This window comes from Eucyclogobius newberryi, unplaced genomic scaffold (genome assembly GCF_026437365.1).
Source record: "Eucyclogobius newberryi isolate DKJ021-1_F unplaced genomic scaffold, fEucNew1.0.hap1 SCAF_11, whole genome shotgun sequence".
In the NCBI taxonomy this organism is placed as follows: domain Eukaryota; kingdom Metazoa; phylum Chordata; class Actinopteri; order Gobiiformes; family Gobiidae; genus Eucyclogobius; species Eucyclogobius newberryi.
Window position 1 is genome coordinate 29,021,361 of NW_027315735.1, and position 19,584 is coordinate 29,040,944.

Sequence of the window (19,584 nt, forward strand, 5' to 3'; positions counted from 1 at the left end):
CTAAAAATAGTCACGATTATTAGTTCTTGCGATTATTGTGTGACCTGAACAATCGATTCACAGAATAATCACGACGATCTAAACCAGGATTAAACGAGCCAAGACTAAAGACAGACAAAACCAACAAATAACAAAACTAAAACCCTGTCAAGATAAGGACTAAAACCTAAAAATGGAAGGTAAAAGGGAAGTCTGAAGCGGGGGTCTTGTGTGTAGAGTGCGCACGAGTACAAAAATGTCCTGCACGCGAGTTTGTGAGCTATAAAAAGACAACGTTGATGTGAAAATAAACGGTCCGGCCCTAAAAACGCTGAACTGTGCGTTTGGAGCCTTTCAGAGATGAGGCTGAGGGCATTTCGTGCTCTGACAGACGGAAAGTGGACCAGTTTGTGGAGGTTTATGGAGGTTTATGGAGGTTTTTAGAGTTTTTTTTGTTTGAACGTACAAAGTTTCACAAATGTAATCCCAGGACTGTAACCAGGATTAAACCAAAATCCAAACCAAGACTAAACACAAGCAAAACTAACAAAACTTTCACAATAAATACGACTTATCTTTCTGTAAATTATAGCTGTAACAAAATATTCGGGGCTTTTTCTTCGTACTAGTCGAAGAATTATAAGAGTTATTTTCTTTACTACACAATTTGAGCTGTAGACGGTTGATTAAATAACATAAAGACAAACAAACTACTTCTATTTCATTGCCGTTTGCTGGAAATTGCTTAAAAGACCGCGGTAATGTACCAATTACCAATGCCTTTATTGTAAACTATAATTAAAAAAATAGCAAAAAACTCACCGAAAAGTTGGTCCGAACCAATTCAAAAATAGCTCAAACTTTAAATTGCGACGTTAAAAGGTAAACGACACTTTCCCGCAGAGCGAAGCTGGATTTACATTCATTACAACAAGAAACGTGTAGCTTATAAAGGATGAATACACGCGTACAAAGGATCGATGTGTGTTTCAGTTTGCGTTTACATCTGTGTGTGAAGTCTGAGTTCACAGGTATTTCACAGGACGCTCGCTCTGGCTTCGCACGGCGCTGAAGAGACGAGTTGTTCTGGTTTTTGAAGATCTGTTAGTCATGACAGCTCGCACGATCCGAGCGGCGGCAGCAGCAGCGTCTTTTTGTTGTCGTTTTTTGTTGGAATAAACGTTGCAAATATGTGCGTTTCCTCTCAGACGCGCCGACAGTGGGATGAGGCGTGCTTTCCCCTTTGATATCAGATATGTACTGTGTGCGTGGCCTTGTGTCCCGGACCGTGCACGTCTGAACTGGAGGCTCCGAGCGCACACGTGAATGTTTCTGTAGCGAGGAACAGGCCGCCGTGGAGAGCGATCTGAGCAGGCCGCTGTGGAGAGCGATCTGAGCAGGCCGCCGTGGAGAGCGAGCTGAGCAGGCCGCCGTGGAGAGCGAGCTGAGCAGGCCGCCGTGGAGAGCGAGCTGAGCAGGCCGCCGTGGAGAGCGAGCTGAGCAGGCCGCCGTGGAGAGCGAGCTGAGCAGGCCGCCGTGGAGAGCGATCTGAGCGCGCCTGAAAGATAAACCGGCCAACAGTTTTATAATGTATATGGACGGCACAAAACATACCTCAAGTCGAGCATCATGTTCAACAGGGACGCGGTTTGGGGGAAAATAACTGCAATTGGATTAGATAGTATGCTCCAAACGTTTTTTAATGTATTTTTTTATTATAAGATAATCCTTTAATGTGCACACATGGGGACATTTCGTTTGTTACAACGCACAGATAAGTTATAGGAAGTTTTGAAAAACACTCTTAATAGAAGAACTCTTATGAACAAAACAACAAACTCTTATGAACAAAACTCCTCTCATATCTTAATAGGGAATGGAGAGGGGGAAAACAAAAATAGATGAATACAATAAAAGATAAAGATACAAATGAAATAATAATAAAATAATAAAATAAAAATAAAATAAAAAAAAACAATAGCTTGCATAAGACTAAGTAATACTAATACTAATGGTAAGTAAGTAAACAAAATAAAACACTCTTATTTACATCAGTTATATGCACATGAATATGGCCTTAATTGCTTGTGAGTATGACAGTAATTGCACATGGTTAAGTCAGTATTGCACATGAATATGACAGTATTCAACATGGTTAATTCAGTATTGCACATGGTTAATTCAGTATTGCACATGAATATGACAGTATTGCACATGGTTAAGTCAGTATTGCACATGAATATGACAGTATTCAACATGGTTAATTCAGTATTGCACATGGTTAATTCAGTATTGCACATGAATATGACAGTATTGCACATGGTTAAGTCAGTATTGCACATGAATATGACAGTATTGCACATGGTTAAGTCAGTATTGCACATGAATATGACGGTATTGCACATGGTTAATTCAGTATTGCACATGGTTAAATCAGTATTGCACATGAATATGACGGTATTGCACATGGTTAATTCAGTATTGCACATGGTTAAATCAGTATTGAACATATTATTGCTAGTCAAGAGTCAAGTCGAGTCAAGTAGTCAAAAGATTACATTTATATAATTACATTTTGAATACATTAGCAACCAAATAAAGTTTGAAATGTGGCAACTGAAGTCTTCCAGATAGAGAATATGTATGAATAAAGTGTATTTTTGATAAAAATGCTAAATTGTTTTTTTCTTTTTTTACATTTTTGGTTGGATAATTTCACAGTCTTTGTTATAAAATGTGTTCTAATTCTTAAGTTAACATTGTAAACAAATCCAGCAGCAATTCTAACATTTCAGAGAAAACTGAAATCTGAACCGATAAACAAATCTGACAAGAATTCCGTGCTTTTCAGAGCGTGTTTGTAGAGGTTTTGACTGCAGGCAAAAAACAAATATTTCTGTAAAAATGACAGGATATTTTGTTCTTTGCAAAGGACATCATCATCTATTATCTACGTAATTGCCACCTTTGCAATTTGATACAATTGCGCCAACTCAAATTGACATTTTAATTCGATTCCGACATCTTTCGCAGCCACGTGTGTTCACCTTCTTAATTTTTTGCAAATGTGCGAGCGAGCTGGGGCATGTGAAAAATAATCATTAAATACATCCAAAAAAAAAAAATATTTTTCCACATTTTGAGCAGACTTTCACTGTTTCAAAGCTCAAAGTTGAAACCAAACTCCACAAACTCCACGTTATCGCCGCGAGACAGCGAAAATGCCTGTTCCCGCACATATTTACATTTTTGCTCTGCGTTTTACACGTATAATTCTTTGTTCGCAGCCTCCCTCGCGCAGCACACGAGCGCGTCACACAACATGTAGAAGCCCAAGCGTAACAGACTCACCCATTCGACAGCTGCGCAGTCTTTAAGGACTTAGCCGCAACTGGAACGACTTAAACTAATGTCCCTGCCTTGTGATATTTCTTAACTGTAAGCCTCCGAGATACTTGATGGTAATGGCCGTAAATACGTCCGCCATATGGAAAGTGTCATCTTTAATAATAGAGGAGGAAGCGGCGCGGCTCAGATTTTTGTGGATAATGTTAGAGAGAGAGAGAAACGATAATTGGTGAGGGAACACTTTGGCCGGCGTGATAATTATCGCAGGCAGAGCAAAGGGAATACGGTACAGTCTTTGTGTTTGTTCTGTTTGTTGCGCGTGGAAAACAAAGTCGCTTTTTATTTCTTTCTTTTGCATTTTTAACCCCTCGCAAGTTCCGAGCCAATTTCCCGTGTTCAGATTCCTCCTCGATGTAATCATGCCGATAACGCCGCTTTGTTAAACCACCAAAACGGGCTCTCGTGATTCGCTCGTGCGTTTTATCATGGTTTTTCTTGTTTATTTACAAATCGCAGTGAAATTATACAGACGGCATCAAATTTAATGTTTTTTACAACAGAGTCCTTGTCCCTCTAATTTTAATGGTTAATAAAAAGAGGCATTTTGGTCTCATTGAGGCACTTAGCAAGTTGTTTACACCCTTTTTTAATGGCTGTTAAAAAAAAGTGTATTGCTGTTCTTTTGCACTCTGTCTTCTTCGCGTCGTCGTCGTCGTCGGTGGTAAATTTGTGGAGCTGGAAACCTTCTCCCAGGAATTACGTTTCAAAGATTTAGTGCGGGTTGCTGTATTGTTTTAGTATAGGCAAACACACTTATCCGGGGAGGTAAAGATGTAAAGCCGGTCGTAATTTACGCACGCAGGCAAACATCTGACCAATTACAGTCGACAGGGCGAAAAGGACGGGGCGCGGACTACGAAGTATTGCAGATTTGATTTTAGATACACGTGTGAAAACATTTGCTCATCATTAAAAGTTGTGAATTGGCGGGGGCGGTGTTCAAAAACAACGTCCATGTTTGTGATTTATAAATGAACAGACAAGGGCCTGTTCTCGGGGCAACGCTCGAGTTATTTATGACTTTTGGCTCTTATTTGGCTCAGTTTTATGTGAGTCTGGTTTAACAGCCAGACACATTCTGCTTGATTGACAGACTCCTCCAAACAATGGGAGGAAAGCTAAGAGCCGCACTTGTGCCGGGCATAAGCATGTTTAAGTCATCAAACAGCCTCGAACAGGATGAAGACCGTAAGTGTCTCTGGCGTCACGGACAATGGCGGGTTAGAGGGCATGAAGAGCGGGACCGAGAGAGCTCGTGTGCAGCAGGGACAGGGGATCGGGCTGCCCTGCTGCTCACACTGGCATCAACTTTACGGCTTTGCCACCGCGATGCACGTCACCCGCTCGAATTGATACGTGCGGAATGTTCGCGGTGGAAAAGAAAAATATCGATCGGACACTTTCCGCGAGCGGGCCGAGCCTCTTTCCTCCCCGGTCCCCGTTTTGTCGGGCCCATTCACAGATCGGCCCAGGCTGGCTGCCAGTGCCCCGGCCCGCTCTGAGCTGCCGGTGACGGGGGTGTAGAGCCAGGGGGAAGGGCCCTCGGAGGCTCTCTCGAGGGGCTTTGAGTGGGCTAGTGTAGGCGGCGCTGTTATGAATGTAGTCGCGAGGGCAGGAGGCTGAATAGGGGCGGCTGGGAAGGTCCAGGATGCACCCCACAGTGCTTTTGTGTGTTCGACATCCGTGCATGTGTGTGGGGCAGCATACGTGAGATCATGTGCTCATATTCACCAGTGGAATGTAACAGGAGAGGGAGGGGGGGCCGCCGTTGTTTTCTGTTCTCCCACCGCCGCCGCTCTGTTTGTATAAGCTCTTTACAGGATTGAGCACGCCATGGAGCCATCCAGATGAAACAAAACCAACCTCATTTGGCTGTTTGGAAAATGATTGCCTTTATTTGCTTTGGTCCAGGCAAATCATCCACCTCGTTTGACATCGGGGGGGGGGGGGGATAAAGCGTCCCTTACAGCCGGGGTCAGTTCCCAGAAACATCGCTTGTATCTTCCTCTGCGCGCCGCGGCTTTCATCAACAGGTTTTATAAAGTCTCTGGACAACAAGAATGAAAGATGCAATTCAAGCCGCAGCCCCCGGTTTCCCTTTCGACCTCCTCAAAAGTACAATAATCGTCAGTCACTCGTCTCCTCCTCTCCATTGCGCGGCTGTGTTTAGAACCGGAGTGGCGCTGATTAAGCCAGCAGAAAGACAAAGTCCCAGCCCACCAGTTTAGATTCACATCCTGGACTGGAGCTGCGCCGCGGCTTGCCAAGTGTAGGGCTTTTAAACTGGGCTAAACACTAATTGCTGCCCTATTTCTTTTATGTAGCTTCTTTCCCATCTGCGAAGGCGCTTCCAGACCTCCACAGCAGCCAGAGCCTCATTATAGCAGACAGTTAACAAAGGCTGGGAAACACAAGCGCAGAATTCACTTAGGATAGCTATCTAACCGCCAACTCCGAGCACGGCCCTCTCGCAAAATTGAATCAATGACAAAGGGGCCGGCTTGTGATATAATCCTTCAGGGATATTAAGATATTAAGATTTTGGATATCTTAATTATTCATCTAAATTGTTGCAGCCGGCTTTGATTGCGGAATAAATGGGATGTGAAAGAGAGAAATGAAGTGTAAGAGTCAATTGTTTTTTAAATCCGAGCCAAGCGCCCTCCTTGTATTTGCGACACGTATTAAACAGAAGCTTAAGACAGAGTTGTGTGCGGAGAGGCGTAAAATAAGCACTGTACTTGTTGAGTGGGACGCATCCAGTTACCGTATTGTCGTTGGCGGGCGCGTCTGGTTTCACGCTCGTTTTCCTGTAGGTGTTTTTGTGTGACATAGGCAAGAGACAGAGAGAGTGAGAGACGGAGGGGGGAGAGCGAAACGGGGCGGAGGGGTGATGAGAGAAACAGAATGAGGGAAATGTTGAAGAGGTGAATGAGAGCGAAGGATAAAGCCGGAGAAAAGGGAATGAGATCGCAGTCGAAATAGAGGGGTCCCGGATTGTCAGGGGGGGGCAAGAGAGGAGCTGTTGAAGGTGTGCGCGCGGTGGCGGGGAAGCCTAACGTCGCCATGGAAACGTGTTTATGCCTCGCTGATGCATCTTGTAGATCCAATTAGAGGCTGATTGTGTCCATGTCCTCATGGCGCCGTGCACGTGACGGGGGCCGCTCACACACGCATGTGCGGGGGGGCTACGCACGAGCGCATCATGCAAAATGAGGCTCGGCGTTGAAAGAAAGCAAATTGTCGGGTGAGACGGGACAAAGGACACCCCACGTCCTGCTCTTATCAGCCCTTGAATTAGTGCAGCCCCCCCCCCCCCCCCCACAGCCCTGGCTGGCCCCCCTCGGCCCCATAAGCAGCAGACAATAGCCTGGAAATAACGTCTCACCCGCTCCAAGCCGAGCTCTGCTGCTCTTAGGCTTTCATGACATTATAGTGAGCGAAGGGGGTGGGCCACATTTTTGAGAATTTCATTTTGCATTTATCTCTTTTGTGAATGAAATCATTATTGGTAATTCCCCTGTCAATGACGAATGACTGTGCATTGTGAAAAAGCTTTAATCCAATCATGTTCATTTTCATGGGGGCATCTCTGCAGAAATGGGACTTTTTAAATGATCGCTTTGTACAATGGCTGGCTGTTTGCCAGCATTTAACGTCAGGCCGGCCCTGCCCAGACAGACTCTATCAGTCTCTTTCAGGAGGCATCAAGGCTGTCTTACCGGGCCGGCCTGTCTGGAGAGTCAGTTATTTAGCGGTGAAATGATGTGTGTGATGATGAAATGAGGGGCAGGAGATAAGGTGAGATTAGCTCACACACAAGAAGGAGGAAGCGTCAGAGAGACAGAGCGAGGCCCAGCCCTGATGTCTTGTTAAAACGTGAGGGATCAGAAAGAACAACAAATGCATTGCGCGCGGCTAAATCCTGCTTAAATCCGCTGGCATGGGCAGATCTAGCAGATAGCCCTGCTGCTGCGCCCGCTGAGTACAACAGACACACACACGTACACACTGCACAAACAGCCCTGGTCAGTCCGCCTGTCTGGGTTAATGCTTGGCTAACTGGGACAGCAGAGCTGAACCATGTTGACATTTTAAGCCTCAAACAAGTCCAGAACAATGATTCAGCCCATCTACCCCCCCATCACACCGCAACCTCAGCCCATTCTGCTGACCCACAGTACACACACACACATACAAGCACACACAGCACAGTACACACACACATACAAGCACACACAGCACAGTACACACACACATACAAGCACACACAGCACAGTACACACACACATACAAGCACACACAGCACAGTACACACACACATACAAGCACACACAGCACAGTACACACACATACAAGCACACACAGCACAGTACACACACACATACAAGCACACACAGCACAGTACACACACACATACAAGCACACACAGCACAGTACACACACACATACAAGCACACACAGCACAGTACACACACACATACAAGCACACACAGCACAGTACACACACACATACAAGCACACACAGCACAGTACACACACATACAAGCACACACAGCACAGTACACACACACATACAAGCACACACAGCACAGTACACACACACATACAAGCACACACAGCACAGTACACACACACATACAAGCACACACAGCACAGTACACACACACATACAAGCACACACAGCACAGTACACACACACATACAAGCACACACAGCACAGTACACACACATACAAGCACACACAGCACAGTACACACACACATACAAGCACACACAGCACAGTACACACACACATACAAGCACACACAGCACAGTACACACACACATACAAGCACACACAGCACAGTACACACACACATACAAGCACACACAGCACAGTACACACACACATACAAGCACACACAGCACAGTACACACACACATACAAGCACACACAGCACAGTACACACACATACAAGCACACACAGCACAGTACACACACACATACAAGCACACACAGCACAGTACACACACACATACAAGCACACACAGCACAGTACACACACACATACAAGCACACACAGCACAGTACACACACACTGCCCAATCGCATAACAATCCCCTGCCCCCATGGCTCACACTGAGCTTCCTCCTGTTCCCCACCTTTAGTGAATAAAAGAGAACAAGAGATGATCTGATTGAGTTGGCAGCAGAGAGCGAGGTGCCGAGGTACAGTAAGGCCACATGGATTATCTTAATCCCCACTCCATGATCATGGCAAGGGAAGATGAACCGAGGAGTCTTAACTCGCGCCCTGACCCTTGGCCACTGTTTTCCTCCTAAACTCTGGACTTGTGAAGTACAAGTACATAAATATTGGCTTTAAACACAGGTCTCATGTTGAGAGCTGAAAGAATTGAGAAAAGTCTCTGGTATTTTGGACTTAATCCCATCTGCAGCCATTTCTGCAGCAGCCATTTTATGTCCGACCATCTTGTTTCGCTCCCTGAAAACTTTTGGTATGCTTTGATTCAGATCCAGAGTATGGGAAATAACTTCAGAGGATTTGTGTGAAGTGCACTGTCGACCAGCTCTGAAAAATGTCATGCCGCTACACGTACTAATGTTTTTCCCCCCCTTTGGTGGCAAATTAACTGCACACACACTGCCTAAAAGCCTTCCCCAGACAAATCTAAACCCATAACTCCTGCAGCTCAAAGTATTAAGCCCTCATAAACTATGTGCAATTACACCCTGCATTTTCAGCCTCCCTTTAATATGTCCTCCTCTTGTTTTGTGTTTTCTGCAGATTTCTCGCCGGAAAGGGCTTGGTGATCTACCCGGACATCGGGGATAAATTGGACATCATCTGCCCCAAGGCGGACGCGGGCCGGGACTATGAATTCTACAAGCTGTACTTGGTCAAGCAGGTGCAGGCGGAGAGCTGCAGCACCGTGCTGGACCCCAACGTCCTGGTCACGTGTAACAAGCCGGAGAAGGACATCAAGTTCACCATCAAGTTCCAAGAGTTCAGCCCCAACTACATGGGCCTGGAGTTCAAGAGGAACGTCAACTATTACATCACCTGTAAGTGTCCGTTCATAGTGTGGACGTGGCTTTATTACTATTATTATTGTTATTCAGGTTTTAAAAGGAGGACTAGCACAGCTGCCTTGTTTTATATGAAAAAGGTTTGAATAGACTTTATATTCATGCTTATACACGCGAGCCTCACTGAGAAGACTATTTGAATACAAGCCAGTTGTTGGGGGAAACCAATTCATGCATAAAAGTTTTTGGCATTTCATGAGAAAAAGTAAATGTATAATGCAGTACTATTTTATGCAAATTGTGAATATCAAAAGTCACTGCGGTTTCTTTACGCAGTCGAGTAATATCTCTCAGTTTGAACGGTATCATCTGAAGACCGTCAAAAGATGGCACTTTTTTCAGTTTAATGTGCATAAACTTATGTATCGAGTCAAAAACAAAGCATTCTGATGCAGCTGGTCTTTTCTGCAGACATTTGGAACCTGGAAAATAACAGTAACATTATTATTTCAACACTTATTGCTTGCAAATTAATATAAATATACTCAAAAAAGGTGGAGAAAGTTTATTTATTATTATTATTTTTTTTTTTAGTCCTACCCCTTTTCCCCATTGTTCGATAACTCTTTTATAATACATTATGTTTTCTTATCATTTGATCCAAAATATATATTTTCCATCATTTTCCCTCCCACATGGAAACTCCCACTGTCAGTTTAATACATTATTAGTACAATATTATTACACCTCTTGTGTCATTTAACGTTTACATCACTCATGACGGTAATTATTTTTGAATTACCTTATATTCTTTTGATTCCTCTGTTAAACTGTTCCATACGTTTGCTCCGCATGCACTTCTATCATTACACAAGTTCATTTGGTGGCTTAAAAAACAGACATAACACACACATCTGCAAAACAGTTCAGCCAGTATTTATAGTCACACCTGAAGCAGTATATTTCCCTACTTCAAACTATCTCCTCTCATTTGAAAGACGATGAATCACAAAGTCTACAAGTATGAGAGCTTTAAGATAATTTAATAGTCCATGAGAAATTGCGGTGGAATGCTACACAGAAGAGTCATTATTCACAAATCATCTCAATACTGCGTCCCTATTTAAACAGCCATAAATCTTGTTTTCTTATCTTTCCACTGATACGATTCATTGGATTATATATGGTTACTTTCATATCTGTGAGCTACGAGTCTTTTGGGATCGTCAGCAGCGTCCCCGGACCTCAGAAACGTCTCCTAGTTTGAGCTTGTGAAGTTCACCAGTGCTTTACGGCCCAATAACATTAAGGTAAAATATAATAAAGTGTAAATGATGTAGTGCGTGTCCTCCCCGTGTAACCGTGGGCTCCGTCCGTCTCACTCCCAACCACCCAAAACATGCTTTTAACGGCACATTGTCGGCTTTAAAACCAGTGGTGTGCTTTAAACTGGCTGCGCGGATGCTGAGGGCGCTAACGGTCACTATAGCGCCCCCAGTGTCAGTTACTTTGCACTAGTTGAAGTATAATAACGTATTCCACAGACTATTAGGAGGATAATGACTTTTATTTGGGTGAATTGTCAACCTTTTATGTCTCGAGTACTGACTAAACTGTGATTTTAAACTGGTTTATGTCAATTCCTTCCATTGTATATTCTTGTTTTAATGATCTGGCTACAAAAATATTCTTAAGGTTTTAAATTTACTACATAGAAGATTTTTTTAAGTCAAATTAGTGGTGGGCAATATATTAAAATTCACAATAAAAATAATTATACAATATTGTGAATGCTGTTTTGCAAACTGTGAATATTGAGTGTGTCATTTATTGTAAAAAATGCGACAAAAAGCTGATTAAAACTAAAAATGAGGAACAGTTATGTTGGAAATTTTCAAATAAGGTCATAAGTCAACATTTCTGCTCATTTGTGATACATTTTTTTGACATTTCACATTTGTCAGACAATTAAACCACAACTTGAACGCATTTCTTTCGGATTGGTGTAATATTGTCTTGACTATTGCTTTGTCAAAAACGAGAGATATCATTATTTTTCACTATCGCCCACTTCTAATTCAAATACCGTACAATTTCACCACTTTTTACAATCTGAAATCATTCCAAGCAGTTGGGAAATACAGAATTACATACCGAAACCTCATTTTTTGGGCAAATCTAAGCCTCTATAAAGCTAGACGCGGCCTTGATGCCTTGATCTTAACTGCAAGCTATTCATTGTAGCCTCATCCTTTTGTTTCTTTCCTCTTTTTTTTTTCAATTCACACATAAAACGCTTCATACGTAAAGCACCACTTCACCTCATAAGTGCATTATCGCGAAACATATTGTGCAAAATAGCTCGGTAATTTGATAGAAAGCAGGCACTTAATACATGGCAGACAGAGTTTCCTCATGCTTATCTGCACTTAATTAAATGCACTTTCTGGTCAGTTTAACTCTAAAGTCTGCTTTTGCGCACAGTCAAATCCGCCTCATCGAAGTCTTGTCCCGGGCTACAAAATACCTGCAGCTTGGCACAGATATAGCATGTGTTTTTGTTTACTCTCTGGCAATCTATTTTAATAATTAGTTCCTGTCATGTATATATTTAAATAGACGACCTTAAGATGAAGATAAATTGTTCCCAAAAGTCAACTCTTTGTTATTGCCAAAATCCATATCTTTGCATCTATTTGAGGGAAATTACATTGATGAGTTTGTGCCCCGTTAAGGCGGCCATATTGGACAACAAATAGACTTTTTCTCTGCGTCGTCGGGGGAACGGACAAGTCGTCAGGCGCAAAGCCGCGGTTGCTCGGGGATCACACGGCTAGCAAGTCTCGCTCAAAGGACGTCGCGCAAAAGTCCGGCCTCTTACACGTCAGTGCTCCGCCGCCTCCCCTTTTGCATCTTCAATTGATTTTTTCCCCGATCGATGGAATGATTAAGGACAGATCACGGGAGGCGACGTCCCCGGCTAACGCGCGACAAGCTAGCGCCGTGTCCGAAAAGGGGCTGCGCGGCGGGGAGTCGATCGCGCCTTTGCTTTGAATGAGGAAAGCGATCCGTCTTCCATTTTCCTCCGAGTAAATCGAGGAGAGAAAGCGCAACGCACGTCGCCCGACTTAAAGTTCATGATACATCCTCGCAGTTTCAACCTCTTTCATATGCATATTTGAACGCGAATAGGCTACGGGCGACTATTTATCTTCCGCGGACGAAAAAACTAAAGCAAGCCGATGTTAATTTATTCCATCAGCTCGCTCCGTAGCACGCTTAATCAAATCTTCTATATCTCCCGATGATGTTCTTTGATGCACGCTGGAGGAATCGATATATATCCAGACACAGAAGAGATGTTATCAACCGACGTATTTTCATTTCTGCTTCTGCGTACCGGGAACGTGATGGGGACGCTTTAAAATAATAAATCTTTGAGCTTTATTACACCCACATGTCTTGAGAAAACACCTTGGGCATTTCTTTTTTTTCTAGTTTTTGAAGCATCTGCGCAAAGTTTTTGGTAATTCTTTTGTCGTGCGTGTCTCCTGATTGCATCATAAATATTTGAACGGCTCTATTAGTGACATGTGCGTAGGCCGTCCTTTTCGACTGCGCCCCGTGATCAAAGCGGGGGAGAAAAAAAAGGCACAACAAACTTCTGCTTCTCTTTATGCTTCTGCACTGTTAACACTTTGTACTGGCGCGATGAATACTTAGCACCAGCGACATAATGTTGCCGTCTGTAGACTTTTGCCTCATTGCTGTTTGCTTTCAGGGTTTGGTACAGTGAGTTATCCACATCTAACCCTGTTTTTAATTAAGACATAACCCGGTCTGAACCCTAAAAAAAACAAGCAAATACAAGTTGAAATTAAAAGTACACTAGCAACTCTTCTTGTGCAGAGTTCGCCATCTGCTTGTCTGTGTGGAGATTTTGAAGGTTTTGCCCGACTAAAAAAAAAAACTGAATTATCTCATATTAAAATGGACTAAACCAAGTCTAATGCATTCATTAAGTTAGGACCAGGTCTAGCTTCAATTGTGAAGAACTTTGACAGGAAAAACAATGGAAAAACTGACCGAAAACAGAAAAAAACCCAACAAAACCAACTTCTTAAGCTCCCAAAATGTCAAAGTTGGGAATAGGTTTGATACTGGCTTGGATAACTCAAAAATGCTCTATTCAAACTGCGATTTTCAACACAACATAATATTACATTCATGTTTATACAATGTGGCTACTGATACATCTCAAGATCCTTCCAAAACTGTTCAGGAAAGGTCCATTTTGTCCTTTTTGTGATTTTATTTTTGTATCGCCACTTCTCCAAATGATTATCTAACTCCTGTATCTGATTTTTGATACTTTTGACCACCTTATATCCCATTGGCCACATACAGTCCTTAACAATAACTCACATTTCAACCTCAATTATCTGAAAATGTTAGCCGCAGGTCAACATTCCTCTTCCATCCATAAATTCATTACGTTCTCCTCAAACCATTCCAACACGACCTCTTTCACATTACCTCCGCAACATCAATGCTCCCAAACTTCTGACTAGCTGTAAATCCGTCAGCGGGGGGAGCGGGCTCTGTGTTGGCTCATTATTAGCCTCTTATAACGTAACATATTGGCGTCAGCAGTAATCGCATGTAGAATTTGTCTCGGTATTATGCTAATGTTGTTGTCCTTTGCGACGGAGAGGATCTCGCTTTATTTATCCTGGCGCGGCTCGTGCACACACCGTGACACGCTTCGTTCATCATACCCCGTAATAGCCAGCGTGTTCCCGTTGTATTCGGGCCTGGGACCTGCGGGGGACGGCGAGCACCTGCGACGGGCTGCGATTCTCCCCCGTTATTCGCTCGCCGCTCCCCCGGTTTGCGCACAGGGCCGTTCTAGGACAGCTTATCCCCGCCATCTTTGCTCGGGAATGCGGTCCAGCCAGCCGGTCAGCAGAGGGGCGTAAATCTGCTCTGGCCCGTAAAGACCAGGCTTATCTGGGCTGATTAACAGTCAAACATGACCGGCGCACTTTGAGATGAAGAAGAGACAAAATGTGGGAGTGGGACATTCTTCTCCAAAGCTCTTCCTGTCCACCCAGTGATCTTCTGGGCTTTGAATCCCTCCTGTGTGTTTGTCCTGCCTCGTATATCACGCTCGGGCTCAAGCTGTTTTCCCCGTGTGTCTGCTGAGAGTTCAGGAACGTCTTTCTGGTGGGACAATGAACCCGTCAGTTTTTACGACCTCATTACGGCGCTGTTGATGGTCAAATCAAGAGGCCTTTGCTATAAAACTGCTTGGATTTACTATTTAAACACTTTTTAACACTTTTCTACTTCAAAGTTTTAGTTTTGCTTCAAATTTTAGACAACATTCTGCCCAAAGTTAGGGTAGAAAGTATGATTAAGTCCCATTTTGCAATTGTATGTAATTTGTCTTTGTTCAGTCAGTCACGCTCAATACTTTAGGGAATAAAGTAACGATTAAATCAATCAAGTATACATTTACCACTAAATACAATAAATAAAACCATTATTTTTGGCTTATTTGTTGTTAATCCTCATTTGAATGTAATTAATTACCTCATTCTTGTTGGTTTGGGGGGGAAAAGTACCATGAGTATACAGTATTTACACATTGATCAGTAGGTTTAACCTTTCAAAACTATGTTATTGACGCTTGAAATCTCCCAAGATGTAACAAAGCTTCTTTTCTGAACGTAAAGAATCAATCAAACAAGAGTTGTAGCTATTTGTTTGTTGAATAAAGAGTAAATCAATCATCTTATTTACTCTTAAGACACACACACAGATGATATAACATTCATGCGACAGGGACATTAGGTCATTGCATGCTCTTCCCCCGACACACCACATGTCGGCTCATAAGGTCTTTGTGTGTGTGTGTGTTGTTAAAGGGTAAGCAGCAAATGGTGTGTGTGTGTGTGTGTGTGTGTATGTGTGTGTGTGTGTGTGTGTGTGTGTGTGCGCGCATCAGTGTCTTGTCTCATTTGTTTGCATGCGCCGCACCCGTCCCAGCAGGGGGGGTGGCAGGGTGACCACTCGCTCCCGTCCGTCTCCCAAACGGCTCTGACAGGAGTCGCCTCGGGGTGAGGGGTCAAAGCTCGCGGGCGGGAGGTCGCGGAAACACAGCAGGGGCCCGGTCATGATAACCCTGAACTGATCTAAACTCCAGGTCGGCACCTCTCCGCCTGTCGCGTCCGTCAGCACCTCCCTCCTCAGCGCCATGGAGACGTACGGACTGACCTGTGGGAATGAAGTCGCGTGGAGATTTAGCTTATTTATTTTTTTACTCTACTTATTCATTTTCTAGCGCTTGCAACAGTATAAAAAGCCAAACAGTTTTGTAATGATAGATTAAAAAGGGTCGTCTTAAGCAATTCACACAGTATTTACTTTTAAGACGAGACTATTATGCTTTTTGAACAGTAATTAATATTAAAGTAACTAAATAACGTGTGTAGATCATTATTCAGCGATAAAACGCTAATTTTACTCAATGCGTCCTCTTTGAATTAATTTCATTTTGCTTAATATGCTTCCTTTAACTTTATTTATTACCGTATTTTCCGGACTATAAGTCGCACTAGCCAAAAAATGCATAATAGAGAAGAAAAAAACATATATAAGTCGCACTGGAGTATGAAATGCGGTTGCAAGTGTGAAAATAACAAATAATATCACATATAAGTCGCTCCAGAATATATAAGTATAAATATAAGTATAAGTCTCAACCCTGCCAAAACTATGAAAAAAGGTGCGACTTATAATCCAAAAAATACAGCAATGGCGTTATTGTGGTGGTTCTCAACTACTAAGTTTTTTTGTACTTTTACCTGTAGAGTATTGCACAGACTTTGAGCCGCTGTGCAATACTCTCCATGTTATACAGGCTTAGAACGGCACAAAGGCTTCACTGGCTCTGTGATCAGTTCATTTAGATTTCCATCACCACAATTAAAGTGTAAATATGTCATTCTACACCGTATTTCAGGCAAATGCATTTAGCTTTGAACTACTAAAAACAAATGGGCCGTACTTAGGCTGAAGCGCGCCGGCTCTCTCCTCCTCTGCCCCATCTCTAATGTATTAAGCACGAAATGCCTGTATTTCATAACGCTGTCCAAACACCGGGTTTGAAATGAGCTGTTTGGGAGGGAAAATGGCCGTGTTGCATTTTAGGGGTTAGACTCCAGAGGCTTTTAAGCGAAAAAAATAATTGTAAAAAAAATAATAAAAAAAGAGCAACAAAACAGACAGGGAAGAGACAAACACAAGTATTTACGCATCAAACACGCGCGCAATACTGTGCCGAGGTGTACGCTGTTAACTAGAGTGCTTTAACATTTTTTTATGTCTCATTCTGTTATAAAAATGTCAAGAGAAGCTTCCGCAGTTCTGAAATATGGACTAAATTACTTTGTTTAATGAAATTTGTTTGAGGATTTGCTACCGCGAGACACTATAGGCGTTATTGTTGTTGTTTTTTACCTCGCCGCATAAGTCGCCGTGTCTTTTTGCGCATTAGTTTCTCATCATCTCGAGCTCTTCAAGTGTACTTTATCCTTTAGACGTGTTGTTTTTGCGCTGCTACACCTCGACTCGCTTAAACCTGCATGCGACATTTTCACAGCCTGGCTTGTAGAGACTCTTTATACATTCCCACTAGACCAAAGCGCGCAAAAAAAAAAAGATATAAAATCCCCTTTCCTGTTCATTGTCTCTTAAAATAATGTTGCACGACTTGTTGGATGATGTGTTCTCTGTGACTAGCCAAGCCTCAGTCGGCCTATACTCTCTCTTGGCGTGCAAATACTGTATCTATATGAGGCATAAGCTTATCGGTGGTAAACATTGGCATCGTGTCCTTTCCCACTCCTCTCTAGTCTTTGAGTGCCGTGTCCCTGATCCGTCTTGACAGCTGTCGCTCCACATCTGCCTTTACCGACGCGGGCCTTGAGACTTCCCCGACACTTTTTATACTTTTCTTTTTCTTCTCTTCTTCTTTTCTCTCTGCTTACCGCCTCACTCCATCTCACCTCCACCAGATTGCCTCAGAGTAATGCGTACTGGCAGCTCCCAGCAAGCCGCCAAGTTGTTTCTACTTCTTGTCGCCCTGTTGTTGTTGTTGTTGTGTTTTTTTTTACTTTTGCAGGTGAGGTGGAGTTTTAAGATGTAGGCAAGTGGCTGCACATATAAATGGAAAATAAAAAGGGGGGGAAAGGCCAGATGATTGCGCACCGGCGACACCCGTTTTCGAGAAAGTGATCTTGACACAGTGTCGACTCGATGTTTTTCAACTCCAATGACTTGAGAAGTGGGAGAAAAGTGTATTTATTTTCCAATTCAGTTAAAGAAAACTAAAACTACAACTGTGAAATAGTATAGGACACATTATTATTATTGTTTACATTTTCTGCATTATATAACTTTCCATGGAGAGGTTATTGCTTAGCCTGGATGTTCCACAGTATAAACATACCTAATAGCATTTATTAATTGTGTTGGTTAAGTTTATATTGGCAGACCCTACACCATAAAAGTTACATACCATTAAATACTCAAAATAATGTTATAATATAATAGCAACATTAAAGGGCAAACATTATGCACTTTTAACCATTTTATAACATTGTTCCCTCATAAAAAACATACCTGGAGCTGTAGTAAGCTTCATTCATGTTTGTTTCTTTTGGTTCTGGTCTTCACAATAACACTTGGTTTCAAATGTTACAGTTGTGTGATGTCACCAGTGGAAATGTGCTCTTTTTTACCTCCATAAATATTGCCACTTGACACTTTATGAACATTCCTGCTCCAAATCATGCTCATTACAAATGTCCAGTAATGATGAGATAAAGTAGTGCATGCTTTTAGTAGATAGATAATTTTACGGTCTTAGTTATATTCAGAACACGTTTAAAGGCTGATGATGATACAAATAATGCAGACTGTGTCCTTTAAGACAGCGATCCCCAACCTTTTTCTTGCAAGAACCAGCGCAATCACTTTTTTATTTCTTCAGGGACCGGTTGAAAGGGTCAGAGCCAGTTACAACAGCATAAAATGTGTACAAACCCTTCTATAAGTTTGAATTTAAAATAGCTTATTACTCATGTTTCCTGTTTGTTGGAATAATTGGCTCTATTTCATGGTAAAACACACATAGAATATAGGGACATAGCAACAGACACTTAAAGAAAAATAATAATACATAGTAAAACATGTGTTCCATTTGCCTCTGGGGACCGGTAGCAGATGGCCCGCGGCCCGGTGGTTGGGGATCCCTGCTTTAAGACATACCCATTACCAGCAGTATTGCCTTTGCCCCGGCTCAGTCCTTGTATTTACCCAGGCTTGGAGCTAACACACTTTTAACCTCTTGGAATTCTACTTTTATTACTTTGAAGGTGAAGCAAATCAAATCACGGCACCTCGTAAACGTCTCCTTTTATCTTTCTTCAAACATTGCGCACTCGTGACCCCCACATTTTGAGAAACAAAACCCGACAGAGTGAATTTGCCTCCGCGGGGAGCGACGCAGCGCCGCACTCACACCTGAGAGAGGATTAAGGTTAGGCTCCTCGTTGCATATATATATATATATCACATTCAGAAAGAGAACGCGTGGGCACCTTTCGCTATACCGCTGTGCGTTTTTGTGTGTGCACTTTATTTTTTTTCACTCGACAGCCTACACACATCGCACCCCTTGCACCAAAAACCCTCCAAGGAATCCTGTCTTCTGTTCTGCATAGCGATCCGTTCTTCTCGCTTTCCCTCCACGAGACTCTGACGCGCTCGCCCTTGGGAGACTTTGAAGGTCAAGGTTGAAAATCCCTAGCCCGGTTGGAGCAGGTTGCGCGGGCATATCCTGACTTGGCCTACATTTAGAGGACATAAACACCGCGGCATATGCTCCCACGCAGGTGCACGCCGCCGCATAATGAAGACAAGACACGGGCTAATAAAGCTCAGATCAGGGAGACAAATTGCGATGCAGCACGAACCGACGCCCATCGCGCTGCAAAACGAAGTGTTAAATGTCATTTCTTAGTCATGGAATTAGCATTGGGGAAAAAAAAAATCATCAAAACTGAATAATTATTGTTTTGAATTTGCACGAAGCAC

General features: G+C 42.9%; 1 protein-coding gene across 1 annotated transcript in view; it reads left to right on the forward strand.

The window, feature by feature from the left end:
• efnb1 (ephrin-B1) overlaps window positions 1-19,584 on the forward strand; it is a 125,383-nt gene that overhangs the window by 52,827 nt on the left and 52,972 nt on the right. Inside the window, exon 2 of the mRNA XM_072439848.1 lies at window positions 9,179-9,456. Coding sequence (XP_072295949.1) covers window positions 9,179-9,456 — 278 coding nt within the window. The remainder of the gene's footprint in view (window positions 1-9,178; window positions 9,457-19,584) is intronic.